At 38.8% G+C, this 20751-nt stretch overlaps 1 protein-coding gene across 5 annotated transcripts in view; it reads left to right on the top strand.

Moving 5' to 3' along the window:
* Window positions 1-20751, top strand: part of ARHGAP24 (Rho GTPase activating protein 24) — a 516018-nt gene that overhangs the window by 178430 nt on the left and 316837 nt on the right. The window contains exon 1 of one of the 5 annotated variants that reach the window (XM_082632360.1): window positions 13844-13898. The exons of the other annotated variants lie outside the window; for them this stretch is intronic. Coding sequence (XP_082488486.1) covers window positions 13845-13898 — 54 coding nt within the window. The 5' untranslated portion in view covers window position 13844. Of the gene's footprint in view, window positions 1-13843; window positions 13899-20751 lie in introns of those variants that run through there. 5 annotated transcript variants of the gene reach the window in all.

The following is a 20751-nucleotide window of genomic DNA, read 5'->3' as shown; positions in this document are numbered from 1 at the left end:
TCAGCCAGCCTTGATGGATTATGTGGAAAAATGGAATCTGCTTAGCCTAAGATTTTAAAGTCTTTTAACTTTGCAGTTGAGTGCCTAAAATTGAATTTTGTAATTAACTTAGTTGTGTTTCTATTCCTCTCATCCTCTCCCTACATGCATTCCTTTCTCTAGAGGAAGAAGCCAATCAGTGAATACCTTAGACCTGCCCACCAGCCATGAAGCAGAGAAAATGTAGATGCTAGTGATTGAATTAATTCTCACACTTTAGTTAATGCTGCTCAATATTTCTCTTTTTTTTTTGTTTCCAAAATGTCAATTTTTCTCTTCAAATACTGTTAAAGTATCTTTAAAATGCATCTTGCATGTAAATATAGCAAAGCAGCCAGAATAATTAGTTCACAGCTACTGGTTTTTATAACTCAGATGTCCAGGGTTGCAAGGAGTGAAATGGTGAAACTCAGCAAGGGGAGGGGACTTCACTGAATTAATTTAAAAGAAAATCTGTACATGGGGATTCTTTAGAAAGCTGTTGTTTGGCATAACTTTCTCTGTTATTTTTAGAGTTTCAATTTCTAGTCCATTTGGTATTTTGAGAGTTTTGATTCATCTTCACTTATAACACCTTTATTAAGACTTCAGAAATAGAAACAGTCATAGACAAATGCTGTGATGCATGTGGCTTCTATTTTCTTATTTCTTACTAAGATATCTAAATACAGACATTTGATCAGAAACATTACAAGGATGATTGATGCATGCTATAAACCTAGAATATTCATTAGGAACATGCACAGATTTTGCTGTAAATATGCTTTATAACAAAATTGATGTGTGGGTGCATCTTCCTGAAATTGAATGTAATGAATAGATAATGTCAAAAATATGAAATACAGATTGTGACTGGTCAGTAATCAGCAAGGAGGGATGGCAGTACAATTAACTAAAATTGAGTAATTGGGGAATGGATCTTTCTAAAGAACCAGGGAAGGAGCAGGGCAACCCAATTTCCAGACTCTTCTGGTTTAACTTTTTCTTTGGTGGTCAAAAAGAAATAGCCCATAGGCTCTAATCTACTACACCTTGCTAATCAAATCATCATGTGGTCTTCTTTTACTTTGTTTCTCTAGACTTGTAGACTTTCAGAAACTACAAGTTACATGAAAGTTTAATTTATCTAATATACAGGTTCTGTCTAACTTTGCATTTATTTTATGTTCTTCTCCTAACATCCATAAATTATATTACCGAATTCTGTATGAGTAAGTTAATATTTGTGTTTTTCTGTGTCCAGTGTCCTAAAGAAACAAAGGTTACCACAAAAGATGAATAAAAATCGACTAGATTTTTAGAATTTTAGAAAAGAATTTCTTAAATCACTTATTGGCTTGTTGTCAGATTTTTTTTTTTTTTTAAGATGTTAGGGGTAGGAGTTTTATTTTTTTATTATTTAATTTATTTATTTTTGCTGTGTTGCGTTTTCGTCTCCACACGAGGGCTTTCTCCAGCTGTGGCAAGCGGGGGCCACTCTTCATCGCAGTGCACGGGCCTCTCACTATCGTGGCCTCTCGTTGCAGAGCAGAGGCTCCAGACACGCAGGCTCAGTAGTTTTGGCTCACGGGCCCAGCCGCTCCGCGGCATGTGGGACCCTCCCAGACCAGGGTTCGAACCCACGTCCCTTGCATTAGCAGGCGGACTCTCAACCACTGCTCCACCAGGGAAGCCCCTGTTGTCTGATTTCTTGAGGTTTACAACAATTGTGTAACTACTGTTTTTTTCTCATCTGTGTCTAGAAACAAAGAAAAGGAAAACACTTAAATTGCAGTTACAGTTTGGAAACACCAAAAAAGTATTTGTAGTAAGGATAAACAAATATAAAGCTTTCCTTAAGTGATTAAGTAAAATACCCTAAAGATCTTTTAAATGTGGAAAATTTATGCATCTGGAGGCTTATTTAGTTGCTAGTTGGCATGATCTCTCGAAGTGCCCTTTTTGTAGTACTCCTTGATAGCCCGATAGTAAAAAGAAACAGAATTCAGAGTATAGTGTCTCATTAAAGCACACTTGGCCCATTTTCTCCTCAGTGTTTTAGTTGGCTTACACTAATCCTTTGTTCATAGGCTTTCACCAGACTTGCAATTTGTAATTTTCTCTGTTGTCAGATCAAAGATGATTAAAACAAAACAGAAAACAGTGTACAGTTTTACTCCATTCATTCATCTATGCCACAGCTGGTAACTAAGAACTTACTATGTGCAGGTACTGAGCTAGCCACAGGGGCTACTAGGAGAGTAAGACCCACAAGAGCTGATGGGGAAAATGAAAGAGAGCAGGGAAGTTGATAGACAATTATAGTGCATTTGCAAAATGCTATATAAATACAGACAAATACAGATTACGATAGAAGCACATGGAAGGGACTAAAGGCATCTTCCTAGAAGAATAGCCTCTAATCTGAGATCAAAAGATGAGTGAGAGTTAGCTAGAAAGAGAGAAGATGTGATTGTCCTTGCAAAGAGCCTGAGATTTTGCATATCTTGCTTTGTCTGAGTTTAAGAGAGGGAAGCCTCAGGAAATGATACTATGGGTATAGGGAAAATGGTCCTTCACGATGGGCCTTGTGATCTAAACCACATTAAAGAACTGGAAACTGATCCGGAGAACAATGTGGGGTTTTAAGCTGTAAACTAAACTGTTGGATATACATTTCAGAAGAATTACTTTGGCTCTGGTTTTGGAGAAGAGATGGGAGGAGGGAAGACAAAAGTAAAAGCCATCAGTTAGGAGGCTGTGAAGTAACCAAGGAGAGAGATGTCATGGTCTGAACCAAGGTGAGGGCTGAAAGTGGATAGATCTAAATTTTACGTTGTGTTAGAATTTCTAGCATTGCCATTTGTATCATGCCTTTCCTATGGTTCTCTTAACAGCCATTTCATCACCAAGTGACAGGATTTGCTTTGGACAGTTTGGTGGTCATAGCTTCTGGCTCAGTGACCATGCTCCCAGTTCACAACTGGGTGAAAAAAATTCAGGAACGTTGAGCCTTCAAAATCCGCCTGTTATACTGGCATCCAGGGAGAAGTGCCTCAAAATTCAATCTTCACTTCAAGGCAAAGTACCTAGAGAAACAACATGATATTATTTAATTGAGGAAGCCTGACCCTAATCTGATGTTTCACCTGATTCAGACTTCAGGGCCATACTGTCAATATATTGTGGCAACACATATAGTTACAAATTCATAACACATTATTTGGAGAATGGGTTATGGTAGCAGGTAAATAGGCCCATCCTAATCTCTCCAGGACAGTCACACTTTATGTTTTGCTAGATATCGTATGAGAAGAGGAAGTTAGAGAAGTGCAGAGACAGTGTTTGATAGCAGGAAGTGCCATTAGAAAAAGAAGAAGAAATGACTACCAATAAAAATATTTATATATATGTAACATGATATATATGTGTGTGTGTGTGTGTGTGTGTGTGTTTAATTTACTTGCTATAACTTGTTAGAATTGCAACTTGGCCATGGTGTGTGGAATTGTGAAATCTTAATAAGTTCTATCTTAGACAATTCTGATAAATTATGTGCCTTTTTTTTGTCCATGCTGTGGGGCATGTATGCAGGATCTTCATTCCCCTACCAGGGATCGAACCCACGCCCCCTGCAGTGGAAGTGTGGAGTCTTAACCACTGGACCTCCAGGGAAGTCCCAATCTTATCCAATTCAAATAAAAACACTCCCAAGTCACTGACACTGCAAAGATATGTGTGTGTGTGTGTGTGTGTGTATACACACACATACATATATACATATATATACGTATATCTGGATTAAAAAGTAAAAAGGTAGACTGCATTGACTCTGTACTTTCAAACATACCGAACATAGGTTTTATGTGTTATATCAGACATTTCAATCTAATCATATATTTTAGTGGACTGAACTTTCCACAGAAGATAGTGACAGAAAAAAATTTTTAATGCATCTACTCCTGCACACAAAATTATAACAAAAAACACAATCAAAAAAGTAGATCTTTTCAGTAATTCAGAAAAAATAAACCCAGGATGTTGGCAAGCTAGGTTCTTCACTTGTATAGGAAAATATGTCAGCACCCTTTATTGGGGCTGCAGTACGGATCCCCAGAGCACTGCCTCTTAGAAGGGAGCCAGGAAAATTAGAAGGAGGAGAGAAGGAATGAGAAGCTGTGGAAACTAATTTTTGTCTGGGTTCGGATGAGGTGACTGCAAATCTGATTCTATCCCAAGAATAATTTCTCCTACTTGAATGTTATGTAACTCAGCCACTTTTTATCCAATAAACTGTTAAGTTTGTTTGGATGCATAAAGAAGCTGAACATGGACAAGGGTGCCTCATTGTTCCATCAGAGGGAGAGAAGATTGGGAGGTGGGGAAAATTCTCTGAGGTTGCCTACCTAGTATCCTCCCAACTTTTACAGGGAGATAGAGTGATTCTATTTGACATTTACTTGCCATAAATTGTTAGAATTGCCCACTTGCTCATGGTGTTTGGAATTGTGAAATCTTAATAAGTGCTGTGTTAGCCAACTCAAATAAAACCACTCCCAAATCACCAGCACTGCAAACAGAGGAGAAAGTGCCAGGGAATATTAAATTAATACCTTCTCCATCTCCTATATAATTTACATTCTGAACCCAATCAACAAAGCAGATGAGAACTTAAACTCACTTCCTCCTCCTCTCTTCTACCCTATGTCTCCTTTTTTGGAGAGTGGTGTCACAAAAGCATAAAGTAGGAAGCAAATGTAATTTTAGATCATCAATTCCTACTGATCTAATTCCCATCATTTCTCTCAAATCCACTTGCCTTACCTCCTGCTACATCCTAACTCAGGGCTTATTTCATTCTTGCCTGAAAGTTTGCATGGCCTCTCAAACCATTCCTCTCCTGGAATCTCTTTGTATCACTTGCAAAATTTCCTCCACGTTCCCCACAAAGGGAGTGACAAACACTCAAGCAGATCATGGCTTTCCCATGTTCACAATCGTTTAGTGCTTCCTAGGACCTAAAGCAGTTCTAAAAGAGGGACATGCACATGATTTGTGAATGTTTAAGAAAATACAGATGAAAAGCTTCACCCAAGACCTATGAAACTGGAATCTCTTGAGTTAGGGCCCAGGCATGTGTTTGGAAAAGGATCTCTAGTAGGACATACCCAGTTAAGAACAACTGTCCTACAAAATAAAACCTAAATTTCTTTGCATGACATACAGAGCCCTTCATTATTTGTCCCCTGCCTCGGACATCTCAGATGCCACTTTATATTTTTGCTTCATCAATAGTGAATTCCTTTTAGTTTGGGGAATACATTTTTTCTTTTCTATCTTAGTGCCTTTGCACTGACATTCCCTCTGACTAGACTGTCTTTTCCTTGAATGGTCCTCCCTATCTTTCTAAGCTTTGCTTTCCCTAAGCCTTTCTGCCCCTCCCAGCAAAATTAAATGGTCTGTTTTCTGTATTCCCTCTGTATTTTGTCCACAGATCCATTATAAAAATTATCATATTATATTTGCTTCTTTCTTTCTTTCCAAGACATCAAAAATGATACTACATTTCTGTATTCCAATAACTTGGCTCCAAGTAGGCAGTGAAATAAATATTTGTCAAATGAAAATATGAGTAAGCTAATGAATATGTGAATGAATAGAAATGATCCAACAAAGCCTGTGGATGAGGAAGCTGGGAGCTATATATAAACAGAGGTTTTGCTACAGCCTTTTATGGTGGATCTGTGAGTACAGGGCATCTATTTCTGTTAAGAAGACACTTCTTTTTCTTCTGGAAAACACTTTTTCCATGCTACAGTATGTTTATGTGGTTGAAAGTAGACCTTTCTGTAAAACTTTTCTGATGCTGACTTCTGAGTTTGGGGAATTATTTGAAGACTAGCATTGCCTGTAAAAATGAATACCTGCTGAGGCCTCTACTGAAAGGCAGAATGTGCTGCACATATCACTGAACAAATGCAAAGAATTCCAGGAAGTAGCTGGCTGTGTGGCTATCTCCATGGCAAGGAAGCATTTGCTGCTGAGTCTCAATCAGGATGAGGATTGGTGGAAAACTTTATTTAGAAGACACTTGGAAAGTGGAAATGGAAAATACTGAATTCGAGCATTCAGAGGACAGCTGTGTCTCTTTGTGTAATTAAATATCTCCCCTACTGAGTGCTTATTTTCTTCATGTCTGATAGTTTGATATTCTGCAGCCATAATGGTGTAATAGCATGCTATTTTAATAATACATTAAATTTATGTCATCTTTTCTCTAAGGGCACTGGATTTTTTTGTAGACATTTAGTTCATTTCTCCTTTCTGGACTCAGAGGAGTGTGAGTTTCACCTTTGCAAAACTTGCCAACGGCCTGTAGTGTTTTTTGTTTTGTTTTGTTTTGTTTTGTTTTTTGTTTTTTTTTGTGGTACGCGGGCCTCTCACTGTTGTGGCCTCTCCCGTTGCGGAGCACAGGCTCTGGACGCGCAGACTTAGCGGCCATGGCTCACGGGTCCAGCCGCTCCGTGGCATGTGGGATCCTCCCGGACCGGGACACGAACCCGCTTCCCCTGCATCGGCAGGCGGACTCTCAACCACTGAGCCACCAGGGAAGTCCCTGTAGTGTGTTTTTGATAGAGGAAGCTGGAGAAGATATTTTCCTTTAATAAGATAAAGATGCGCTTATACACGAAACATGTTCAGTCTGTAGCAGCTGTGGTGACCTCTGCCCTTCCTTTTGCTTAAGTTCTTCCTCCCTTTGGTGTCCTGGATTGGGAGATTCTCTGCTGTACACCTGCACTTGTACTGTCCTTATTTGGGACAGTTCTTCCTCCCCCTTTATAAGGATACAGAAAGCCTGCAAGGCATCTGCATTCACCTATGTGCAACTTCCTTTTAAAGGACAGACATAATTTATCATATAATTCTTAAAATTTGGTACTGTTTCACATTTATTTCACAGCTGAATTTTAATTACTTTTTATGATTTTATTTCAATTACTTCATGGTGTGGGAAGTGAAACTTCTCAGTGTTTCTCTCTCTGGCCTTTCTTTTATGCCTTCTGTTCTATTCTGAGTACAATTTTCAGGATGTGGGTGAAAGAGAAAGAAATTAGAAAGAAGGCTTCAGTTCAAACAGGGAGAGCTGAAAAAATGCTTAGAGAACATTTTATTACAACCATTTCACTTTACAAGCAGGGGCATCTAAGCAGTGTCTTGAGTTACTCTACAGTTGTTGGCTAAACTTGGTCTTGTGCACTTAGTCACCTAAAGTCAGAGACTTTTCCCTTGTAACTGCAGGAGCCATACTTTTAGAACCCTTAAATCTGGTTCCCTGATCTGGCCATACTTTTTTAAAAAAAATATGTGAACTTACTTGTACAAAAAAAGACTTATGGAGGTTGACAAAGTCACATTTTGTTTCACAGCTTATATTTAATGGAAATAATAGCGCAAGAAATCTGCATTGATTGAAAATCTGAAAAAGTGAGTTGATGTTAATGCCCAGAATCTCATGAGGTCCTGTTATAGCCTGGCCTCCAAGTTTACCCAATAATTTAGCAGCATCTGAAGTAAAACCCCAGTCTACAGATTGGGACAGTGGTTCTCATCTTCAGCATTCATCTGCTGGAAACCGGATTCAGTAGGTCTGGGGTAGAGCCCGATAATTTGCATTTCTAATATGGTTCCTAGATGTTGTTGGTGCTGCAGGACCAGTGGTCATGCTTTAAGAACCACTGCTCTAGCAGAAGTAGCAGGTTTTATTTTTGTTATCACCAGACTAATTATAAAGGATTAAGCAGGCAAATTCAACTCGTCTTGCTGAACAACCTCTCTCAATATTAAACTAAGATTATTTATCATCATCCACTGTCAAAGGTGTACTCATCCTTTTAAGACTATTATTTCAATTGTGCCATTTTATCACCTATCCCAGAATAAGCAAAATCTCTTCGGTATGTGGTTGTAACAATATTATATTTTCCTTTATACTTTACTAAATAAATGCATATATACCTTATCTAAGTCAACCTCCCTTTGAAAGTGGCCATAGTAAATGTTATTTTGCACATTCTGTAGATTAAAAAGCTGTACCTCATCTACGACTATATGTGACTTGAAATCACAAAGCTAGTAAGTGCAGAGATGGCAGGGATTTGAACTCAGTTTTTCTGACATTCTTATGACAGCCTAATAGTGAAAACTGATGAGCTAATGACACCCTTCATTGTCATAAAAGATGCATCAGTTTGCATAATATTGGCTCTGCAGGATATATGCCTATTAACGCTGTGAACCTTGAACTAATTATTAACATTTCAAGACTCTTGACTTAACCTGAAGGATCTGCCTTGAAGTAGGCTTTTTGTTACTGTTTGAGAATTCCTAATAGATGATGGGGACAAAAATAAGCCAAAAATAGCCACAAGTAAATCGGCACCTAGCCAATTAGTTGTACAGACCTATTCACAAGTGCTAAGAGGGGAGCTGTAACCATTTGCAATCCGAGAGTTAAGGCTGAAAAATCTGCATGGAGGTTATTCTTGAGCAGTATTTTGAAAAGAAGATAACGTGATATGGTTTGCCATAGAGGAAGAAAGAGCATTTCTGGTGAGAAAAAAGAAAGTAAAAGTTGGTAAGCCTCCTTCCTTGGCAGGAGTGAAGACCAAAAGATGCAATTGTATCTTAGAAGCCAGCTGAAAAACCAAGATGCACCTGTCCCTGAGATACTCAGCTAAAACAGTGAATATAATCAGGGCTTTCCTAATGGAAGTGAGTCAAAAATTCAAATAAGAAATGCAAACTGTATCACACCCTCCCCCCCACCGACTTCCTAGTCCTCTCTGAATATTTTCTATAGGAAAGTGTGTTTATAGGGAGAATTGGCATGTATCCTGCAGTTGTGAGAAGTGACATTAGCAGATCAACATGACTAGAAAGTAGCTGGCAGTACGTCGCATTGGTCAATGCGTGTGAAATTCCAGACAGTGAACTGGCCAAAAGAATCTGGAAAGTTCTGCGAAAGTCTGGTTTGTGGGGAATCATTTCTGGATATCCTTCTAGCAGAAGGGTTTCCTGTAAGATTTAAAGTTGATGAGACCAACCTTCCACAAATGGCAGAAGCCACCAGTAGAAACTACCAGCTCCTGGAAAGGTGATGACAGTGAGGCTAAGGGGGAATTGCAATTATTTAAGGACTCGCTAGTGACTCTGAAGTGTGTACTTTGCCTCACTTGATATTATGTTGAGCTTCACTTGGCCTGTGGCTCACCTCATTTGATGAAGCAAAGCTGCCTTAATGTTTGAACATGCCCCTAATGTTTACATGTTCCTTCCTACCTTCAGTCATTACACAAGATAGTTAGCCAATACTATTCACATGGAATTATGTTTGCTTTGAAATGCATATCTGACTCCCACTCTGAACCTCAGCAACTGGGGTGATATCCTGCATATAGTCCCCATTTTGTGACCCTGTCTCCCACTGTTAGGTAAAAGCTGCCTGGAAGACTGCAAAATTAAAATGGAGAAGTAATGAAGAGTTTCCTAAGTTACAAATAATTGATGATGATTATAAAATTGATGGTAAATTTTCATTGCATAATTTGATTGATATGGTAGTTATCATAGCAGCCTTGAACAGAATGCTCTTGTGAACAAGATCATTTATCTCACCGAGTCTGTTTTTGCATAAACATTTTTAAATGAAAGGCATAATAAATCTGTCCAGAGCATGCACACAGTGAGCTGCCAAACCTGCCACCTGTTTAAGGTTTTAATGAATGCTTCTGCATTCAACAAAAAGCGTATCAAATTAGTGCTGACATTTTGCTTTTCTCCTGCCTTTCATATTCCCGGAACCCTGAGAGATCCTTTTGCAAAATCCTCTAAATGGGGGACTGATTTTTTCATTAGAATTCAGCAACCACTGTTAAGCCAGCTCCCCCAGATTCGTGTTTACATCTGCAGTTCGATTGGGACCTGGGGGGTCATGGGCAAAGTTAAGAGTGTTGAGTGAGTGGAGAGTTAGAACCCCAGGAAAGTGGAAAAAGAGCACTGGACAAGGGGCCAAGAAACCTAAGCGTTTGTCTTGGTTTTCCTACTGTTAGCTGGTGGTTAGCTGGTGAAGTTTTGGCTCCTGAGGATCCACTGTTGGCATGGGCAGTGCATGGCCTATGTCTGGAGTTGGCGAGAGTGGGGGTCAGAGTTATGGGGAAGACCAGACAGCATCGTGCCAGAGGGGGCCAAGCTTGCCTCTTCATCTGTGAAAGTCTTACCAAAGCAAACACAGCGGTGCCATCGTGTTCCCTGTAGGTACTGCCCTTTAATTCTGTCAGTTGAAGTAGTTGCTTTGAAGTATAATAGCATGTTAAGGGAAGGATTCCCATATTTCCTATCCCAGGGTCCTGAAATGGCACAGGTGCCAGCACTCTGAGAAAAGGCAGCACGTGATAGAAGCAAACAGAAACTCTGCCTCTTGGGGGCTCGAAGAAGGGAGGCTCAGCCACACAGGTGGAAGGACTCTTCCTGGGGCATAGCAGAGCACCCACACTGTGCAGAAATGGTGACTTTGTGCAGGCTTTTTACACCAAGCAATTTTGCTGCTGAGCAGCATGGATAACCTCTGAATCCAGAGCTTTGATTAAATAAAGGGCATTAGCAAAAGACACATGTGTGGGTCATTGCTTTTCCTTCTCCTCTGGTCTTTTCTCTTTATCCTCCTCACAACATCTTAATGAGCTTTTAATCCTCCATTTTTATGTTAGCATGTTTATACACAGAGATTTACCTCATACCCCTGACCTTGGCAGACAGTCCGTGTTTTATATGCACACTTGTGGGGCAGAGGGGATTCAAGTTTGCCACTCAACCTAGTTAGGCACGCAGGCTATACCTCCCTGCTGTTCCTTGGGGTGACAGCCAGGGAACAATGGGCTTAATTAGCCTATTTCACATTCAGAATATATATTCCAGCTAGCCTTTGGTCCTGGCAGGCCGTTAAGGATGTATGCATTCCTGCTGCTGCTGTTGATGGTGAAGTGAGTTTTTAACCAGGAACTGTTGTGAGTCCTCTGATAACATTTCAAGGGTAAAATCCTTTTGATCTTCTCATTTCAATAGAGATCCCTCAAAAGGAATAAAGCCCAGGTTCACTAGCCAACAAGTGATGCCACGGGTACACCTAGTCTGTTTAAGTCAGGGAGACACTTTTTATCAACTGTCAGGAAAACAGACATGAGACATCCATGTGTTGATTTTTTGTATTATTTTTCAATTTTGTAGGCTATTTTTCACTAAATGATTTTGAAGGGGTTATTTTCATGTGAAAAGCAGTATCAGAGTTCAGCATAATCAGCAAGAGATCTAGGGCCAGTGCCCGAATTTGTTTTTATTGATAATAGTTACAAAAAGAATTTAAAAGAGTCATATAATAAAAAGTACAAACAAAACGTTGAAGCAAGAGGCAAATAATAAAGGCAGTTGGAGGAGTACAATTAATACCTGAAAGCTTAGGCTTAGTTAGTCTGTAACTGTAGATACTCTGGGTTGCAAAGGACTGTGAAATTGGGTAGTACCAATTACTCAGACTACAAACGCAGTGTTAAATAAAATGTAACTACATTTTTATATAATTCATATTAATCTAAATTTCAAATTCCTATTCTGACTGATAGTCAAGGCACGAATCACACAATTCTTAGCTATTTTTAGACTTACAATCAACTGAGACAGGATTTTCATGTACATGGCACCGTAGCATCTAGAGAGGTGCCCAGACCCTGTTGGCATCCACCGCAATGGAAATCATTCCTTCAGAGAAATCACCTCTGCATACTTGTATCTGCTGTGATAATGTCCTGTGTCTTCCTGGTCTCTGGTCCTCAGTCCATGAATTTTCTATCTTTCTCACCCACATTTCAAACCCTTTTCACTCTTAGCTAACTCAAGTGCCTTCCTTTGAGACATGCGAAGAGCATATTGCTCCATGCTCCCTGAATCCCACCCTCTGCAGACACTGCACCATGCTGGGATGGGGTGAGAAACCCTACCACTTGCTTTCCAGACAAACTGACCTTGAGCCTAAGCTCAAGGATGTCAGAACACAGGGTCCTTTCTCTGAGAGTCTTACCATTATGTATCTCTCTTGTTTTTCCTTCGGTTCTTTTCTCTCATTACAGGTCCAAGTTTGTATTCTTTTTAATGTAGCTGAAAGTGGAAATAGGGAGTAGATAAGAGGAAATGTATTGATTCTGCCTAATTGAACTTTCTATCATATTCTTGGCCTGAAGCTTTTAAGCTTTGCTACTCATGTGAAGTTTTCTCTCTCTGATTCTACTCCCCTCCAAGGAGATGAAAGAGTCCTTCGGGTGGCCCAAATGAGGGAGCTCAGGAAAAGTGCATCATCAACATCTATAACATCCAGACACAGTGATCTCCAATACTATGAATCTCGTTGACATGAGCAGTGGCAGATGACTGTCTGGCCTCTGTTTAAACACTCCCATTGACAAGAAACTACTGACATCCAATAGTTTCCCTTTCTGTCCTTCCCTGTGGATGCTCCTTTTTTTCCTCCATGCCTATCCATGGCCCAACACTAATTAGCTGAAACTGAAAGGCAGTTAAAAAAGATTTTTAAAAAGCCCTACCTACCACCCAATGCATAGTCAACATTTAATTGAATACCATACTGCCAAAGTAAACTACAGATTTGGAATTTTATCACTAAATTGAAATGAATTAATACTGAGAGCCAAAAATGTACTAAAGAAGTCTCATGTATCTTCTCTCATTCAACTTTTGATGGTCCTAGACTGTGAGTTCCTGGGGATAGGGACTATGGCTTCTTCACCCCAACACATAGCATCCTACTCCTAGTATGTACTTGCACAGTATTTGAAATTTGTGAGATAAGTGTTGTTTTGACATGTTTCAGGGTAAATTGAGATTCAGAGGGGTTAAGTGACCAACTCAGAGTCACACAGGTAGTCACGTGGCAGGGGTGAAATAAAATTGAAGGATTCTGAACCTGTGTGCATGGATAGCTCTCTCTTCCTCATTGTTTGGATGGCTATAACACTGCATATATCATGAGTTAGTATGTATATCTTGAGTCTCGTAAGCTCCCCACAGTTTAACAGTCGCCTCTAACAGCCATGAAAAAAATCTCAGTGATAAGCGTTCCTCTTTATATTTTCCTGATGCTTTCCTAAAGATAAAGTGAAACATAAATACTCTAGGGAGGACTCTCAGATCACATCTTGTTTAAAGGATGGTGCTGGCATCCAGGAGTGTGTCTTGCATGAATACACCAGAACTTTTATGTAAGACTTACCATAGAATTTTCTCTAAACTCAACAGACAGCCTTCAAATATATAGAAGAACCTCCATGATAATTTTAAGACTTGAAACTAAAATGATGTCCTAACTCTTCCCAAATCTTGCTTTCTGAGAGTGCCTTTCCCCTTTTGTATTAGACAATGAGATGGAATGCGAGTATGTGTATTGTGCTCTAAGCAGCCTGAGCAACTGACAATCCTGTGACTCAAGTCTAATTTGAGGTTCTCACTGAACAGAGATTTCTGGTTTTGTTTCAGATGCCAGTAAGTTTCTTCCATGTTCCTTCCTCCAGGAAGTACCACAAACCCAACCACATAATGAACAGCACTTGATACAATTAAATATGATGTAAGTGCAAGAAAGCCTTCACTAACTCATGTGACATTCAGTGCTCCACTTCCCTCCCAGGCCTTTTTCCTGTTTGGAACATTGGAGCCAGACATGGCTGGTCAGTAGGAGATAACAGCTTCACTGAGCTCTCTGAATGCATCTGGAAATGACAAGCTCACCCCAGACAGTGCCCACCTTTTCTAGGAAGGTAGGAAGGGGGCCAAGGAATTTGTATGTATGAAACCTATATGTAATAATTTTTTAAAAATCTGTGTGTTCAGATCCCATATGCAAAGTAACAACAAGTAACAGCTCCTACATGATCTTCATGGAGAAAATTGAACACTCCAAGTTGGGGAGAAGTTATAGATCAGCCTTGTTGGTATGTGTTTACTATTCATGCCTTTATTTCCATCTTAATGGTACTTTCAATTCAATAACCAGAAGCTTTCTTGTAGAAGAATAGGGAAAAATAAATGAAATATTGTAGCTAAGATTTATTGAGCACTTACTATAGGTTGGGTGCTGTTCAAAAGAATTTATACGGAGTATATATTTTAATACTTAAAATACCTGTAGATTGTAGGTTCTACTGTGATTCTCATTTTATACATGAGAAATGAGGGCAAAGTTAAGAGACTTGCTCAGGGTCAGGAACTGCTATAGAGCCTAAAAATAAGTCTTTCTGATTCAAGTCTGGGCTCTTAACCACAGTGTTTCACTCTACCCTAAAAGAGGATCTTTTTCAGGAAGCGTTCACCGAGCTGAGTAGCACAGTGTCCTCTAAGTACCAGTATCAATGGTCAACTGTCACTACATTAAAATCAACAATGTACAGAAATGTAACAGCCACAAAGTCCCTGATTACTTATATTGTGTGACTTTACAGTTAATTCAACAGAGTGCTCTCATTTGAAAATATACGCTAGTTTACCATATTACCAGAAAGCCTTAGTATGTTACCTGAATGGGAATAGCAGTTTTTTGCATTGCCTCAGACTTATGCATTTTTACAAAACAGAGGCAACAAGGCTTCATCCTGTGAACCCTATAGAATAAGATGAGGGAAATCAAAAGCAGCCATTCTGACTTTTCCAGCTCTAGTGGACTTCTCACATGGCCACGATGCAGACCAAACTGCATTGTTTTGGGAACCAGAAAGAAGATAGATGTTAGAGGTGTGATGGAAATGCACAATCATCAGTTTAGCCTCCAGAAACAGAACTCAAAACATTGCCTTCAAGGACTGCAAATGTTCAGGGTTGGAGTTGAATAGTCGAGAGAAAAATATTCCTGCCACTTTATGTGGTTCTTTGAACCTTGCTTGCATAGCACATTCACCTCCTCTAGATAGACCTTCAGAAGCAGGCACTATGAAAACTACATCGATTACCTTAACAGTATTGGACTTTGGGCAAAGGAGACAAGGTAGAGAGAACTCTTCCTTCAACAACTACTCCTTCAAGAAGTAGTATTGCTCGTGCTTCTCACCAATGTAGCCAGTGGATCTCATGCTTATCTAATATGTTAAGCATTTTAAAGACACATAATATGTATTTGCTCATGAATCTCCCATTACCAGAAAAATCTCTCTCCCTTCTCTGCCTGCTACATTCCAAGAAATGAGGGAATTACAGGTTTCTGTAACTATGCTGATCCACAAATTGGGGTTCAGAGCTTAGACAAGCTAAGCCCACTACCCCTCACTTCCCTTGACTTTGTTACCAATTCTCACCTCCCTCAACTGTGTGTGTGTTTGTGTGTAAAGGGCAAAGAGAGAAAGACAGACAGAGACAGAGACAGGGACAGAGGCTGGGGTAAATAGGAAGCAATGAGTCTTGATAATAAAAAATGGCAGTTCATATAGATATAACTTGGGGTATGTTAAGGAGGACGACAGGGGAGGAAATCTATATTATGTCCATTAGAAAACTTCCTGTCTGTCAGTACATGCTTACATAAATTCTCTCACAATTGTAATGATGTGAAATTATGCAATTCTGTCCTTGTCCATGAAGGTAAAAAATATGCTCTTAAAAACCTCATTTTATAGGCAGGTCTAGACCATGATCTTCCAATTGTTTGCTCATTTAACTCTTTACTCATCCACTTATTCAAAAAAAATATTTGAGCTAATTTTTTATTAAAACATGACCTCTGTTAGAATAGGGGCCCTGGATCATTACAAAATCTTTTAAGGTTGTCACACTTAGTAATATTCGAACATATTACCTTTTTAAATACTTTTTATTGTGATAAAAACACATAAGATGAGAGCTACTCTCAATAAATTTTGAAGTGTACAGGACGGTATTGTTCACTCTATGCACAATATTACACAGTAGATTTCTTGAACTTTCTCCTCTTGTGTAACTGAAGCACTATACCCATTAAACAGCAACTCCCCAATTCCCCCTCTTCCCAGCCGCTGGCAACCACCATTCTACTTTCTGCTTCTATAAGTTTGACTACTTTACATACCTCATATAAGTGGAATTATGCAGTGCTTGTTCTTCTGTGATTGGCTTATTTCACTTAGCATAATGTCCTCAAAGTTCATTCATGTTGAAACATATATATAAATTTTCTATTTCCTAAGGCTGAGTAATATTCCATTGTACATATATATCATATTTCTTTATCCATTTAGCCATTGATGGACATTTAGGTTATTTCCACCTCTTGGCTATTGTAAATAATGCTGAAATAAACATGGGAGTACAAGTATCTCTTTGAGATACTCTTTTCAATTCTTTTGAATAAATACCCAGAATTGGAGTTGTTGGATCATACGGTAGCTCTCTTTTTAATTGTTGAGAAATCTTTGTACTGTTTCCACAGTGACTATACCATTTTCCATTTTACCAACAGTACAAGTGCACAAGGTTCTAATTTCTCCACTTCCTCACCAATACTTGTTTTTGTTTGTTTTTTGTTTTTTGTTTTTTAATAATGGCTATCCTAACACGTGTGAGATGATAGCTCATTGTGGTTTTGATTTGCATTTCCCTGATGATTAGTGATAAAACATTACATTTTAATTTTTAAAAATTGTAATTACATCCAGAGAACAAATCCCGTATCTATATATCTCTACTCTCCAATGTCATTCATTCTTTGACGTGAGAAATGGTCTGTGCTCCTTGAAATGGCCTTCAAGCCTGCTTCCTATGCTGTAGAAAGTTGAGAATCACAGGTACCATTTCATTTCATGCTGTAGCTTCTCCCTGTCTGTCCAAGCTGCTATAATTTCTTCTAAAACGTTGTGGGCCTTCAGTGTATCATGTTATAATTCATTTGATTAGACAAAAGCTACATCCACATTTCTTTCTGAGCTAGGCCCTTCTATACCTTGGATGGAGAATCAGAGTGCTGACGGACAAGGCTCTAAGCATCTTAGAAGACTTTTTGTTTAGTTGATGGTCTACAAGGTAAAGCCTTAAGATTCTTAGAGGCTCTCTTAACTAGAAAAAAAGTGTCTGAGTGTCATGTCCCTGAGATTTCTCAGATGCTCTACTGCACACCCTTGAATACTTCTGAGGTCTCAACGAAGGGTCTTTCGACCACACTTTTGAGATGTTTACTACTTGACTGGTGGCGTTCTGGATTTGCTGTTTGCCCTGAGGCTATTTCTTACTTTGTGAGCTTTTGTTGCCTAGAGAAACTGGGGATTACAAAAACAGTTTTACTAGTAGGTCTTGCCTTCTTTATATTCTTTCTAAGTCTTCTTTATAGTAGTTTTTTTAGCTTATCTTTTTCTAGCCATACATTATCATATGTAGATAAAAGAAAACAGTTGGCACTTTCAACATTGTGTCTGAAAATCTTAGTGAAATCCACCAGTTCATTAGGTATGTATTTTTTTTATGCCTTATCAGTGGTACAGTGTTGCCAAATACTCTGCCACTGCATAACTAGGGTTATCTTTTCTCCACCTTCCAATTTCCTCAGTCTTTCATGCCCCCAGCCCCCAACAGAAGTCTCTTTGAAGCCCTTCTGGCTTCTGCCAAAGTCAATGCTACATATATTAGGTTTTTGTTACAATAGCCATTGAATTCCAGATACCGCTTTATGCTTCTGTTATGTATCACTGCAAACTATCCCAGAATTCTGAAGCTCAAGACAATAACCATTTTACTATATCCCATGTTTTCCTGGGTCAGAAATTTGGACAGTTTGGCTGAACAATTCTTTTGCCCCCATTGACAGCAACCAAAGTCACTTGGTGGTATTCATTGGTGGATGGGCTGGTCTGGACGGTTCGAGACAGCTTCATTCACATGTCTGACACCTAGGTGCAGACAGCTGGGCTCAGTCATGTCTGTTGATTGGAGCACCTGGCGTGAGATCTGTAGCATAGCTGTCTCAGGATACCTGGTAGGTTTTTATGGAGGATCAGGGCTCCCAGAGAGGGTCCCAATAGATGATCTTTTCACAGATTCAAAGCAGCCATAGAGCCCACCTATATTTAAGGGAAAAGCCAAACACTTCATCTCTTGATGGGAAGAGTGTTAAAGAATTTGTACCCATATTTATCACACCAAATGATGGTATAAGAAATAATAATGAGTCAGTAAGGGATAAAGAAAATGGAGCAAATATTTACTAGAGAAAAAAGTACTATTAGATTATAATCTAAAAATTTATTAAATTCAGTGGGTGAAGTGAACATGCTCTATTATCAAACTTCCCTGAGGCAACAAATACATATAAGCTTAGGAACTTGTAGTTTTCCAGAGCAGGTCATGACAAAGAAGTGTTTACCAAGAAAACTGAGCCCCTGGTGACTGCTTATATTGATGTGACCTTTAATGAAAGCTCCCATATTAACTTCTAGGGAGGTATATAGTACTGGAAAGGTTACTCAGAATATCTTGCAACAAACAATACTGACAGGCTAGAGAGCTATATGTGTGTGTGAGCTGCCTTCTCATTCTTCGTTTTGTGAAGAATCCTCTGCATACATTAAACAAGTCCTTAAGCCTGGTTGCTTATTGAAAAAGAGAGCCTAACTTTGAAATCCAAATATACTTGTGAAATTGGAGCACACTTTTATTCTCTAGTATGTTAAATTATAAGGCTACACCCAGCAGGGAGTGTGGGGAATGCTTTAAAAGAAGAGGATAACAATTTTGACCAGAGTTATTGTATCAGTCAATTAGTCTTCTCTGCTTCAGACATTTGGCCACCAGATATTGGCATTGTGATTTTTTTCAGAAAGATTTTTTACTAGGAAGTAGGTGAAAGAGCCCTTGCCCAATGTAGAAATTTTTCCACTAACCTCTTCGCATTCTCGCCAGGTGTTGCTCCTTGTCAGTGTAGAGATGGGACTGGGGGAAAAGACCATACATTTATCAACTTCTAGAACAATTTCCCAAATTCTAATTAGATAGATAGATGATTGGTGGATAGACAGAGAGAGAAATTGATAATTTTAATGAAAATTTTTGTTTAGGGAGAAATCAGTAGGAAGAAGTTTGAAATTTTGCAGAGAAGTTACTTAGTTTGGGAAACAGGTTGGTGCACTACCTGGCTCATTTGTTTATTTATACATGGCTTTTGCTTTTCTTTAAGTTCTGGGAAATTACAGGATTGCTCAAATAGGAGAGACTCATCAGCTGTTATTGCAGGAGGGACTTAAAGATCAACAAGGTGGTGCTGGAAGAACAGGGCACCAGGAATCAAGGCTGTCAGGAACACAAGTCAGAACCCACCGATTCTGCCGAACATAAGCTCAGTGGAACAGGAGTTCTATTCATCTTTTTCACCAGTGGGGTGTCAGGTGGCTAGAGCAGTGCAACTGCTTTTTGAATTTAGGTTTTCATATTGTGATTGAAGATTGTAGTACTGCTGTTATTGATTTCTGTAATCTGTAAAGGACTAGAAAGTGTACTGTTTGGATACATGGTGAAAAGGCTCCTCCTTAGCCTTAAAGAAAAACTATATCTGTCTCTGCCTTTCTCTTTCTCCTGCTCCTACTGTGTGTGCACGTGTGTATATGTGTTCTACATACTAAATGTATACATGCATAAATACATTTACATATATATAACTATGCATTTTTTTCAGTTTCTCTTTCAGGCTTCAAAGAAAGACTATGTTAGACAAGTATATGTAAATATTAGAGAATTTTCTTCCCTTTCCTAATTACATAGATGCATCTTTATCTCAGTATTGATATTCAGCTATGATTCTTGTCTTAAATAAATCTCTTCAAGTAGTGAAGTAGCCCCACACATTATGCACTGAGTGGTCAGGTTTTTTACAAGGTATTAAAGGTAGGTAACTAAATACAAAGCCAGTGTTTAGCTCAGTAAGGAAAACAACAATTACTGTGAAGGTAAAATGATTGCCTAATACCCCAAGATGTATTTTAAGCCAAACCTATAGGATTTTATTTGGGATTTTAGCAGAGAATCCAAACCACCAGACATGATCTCCACTGTAAGCTCTTAATATTATATATACATTTTCTGGCTTATTTTGTACTTCCCACAGTGAAAAGTAAAGCAAAATAATATTTTGGTTCTGCATTTATCCATCTCTACATAAAAGGTGAAATGATGCTGATACAAGACTGTGCTACTTCTCTGCCTCCCTCAAAAGACCATGGCTCATATTCTCCTAGGCCATGGGAGATGCCTAGTAAAGACAGGGTTTGTGTTCACCTAAGATGTTTGTCTATAACATGGGCATGGAAAGAATTTAGCTACTTCAGGTTCATTTATCCACTTGAGAAAGGTTAAAAACTGAAACATACCTTAGTGTAATCAAGTAAACTTATCTTATTTGTACCATGGATGAAAAAAAATCAAGTTCTTGTCTGAAGTATCTCTTTATAAACCGGCAACCTTCTATTTTGAGCTAAAACCTTATTGCAATAGCAAGTGTGGAAATTAATGAAGGATTTGTGATCTCTTTGATTATCACTGACCCTGAAATATTGAAATTAATATATTAAAATTCTGAAGCTAAGTAAATCACACCTAAGTCATTTGATGGTGTGTAACAGCAGGAAGTCAAATAAATTAGAGATGAATGTTTTCAAATTAACTGATATA

Source organism: Mesoplodon mirus (assembly GCF_964341445.2).
Source record: "Mesoplodon mirus genome assembly, chromosome: 2".
Classification (NCBI taxonomy): domain Eukaryota; kingdom Metazoa; phylum Chordata; class Mammalia; order Artiodactyla; family Ziphiidae; genus Mesoplodon; species Mesoplodon mirus.
This window is presented reverse-complemented; position numbering and strand designations above follow the sequence as displayed.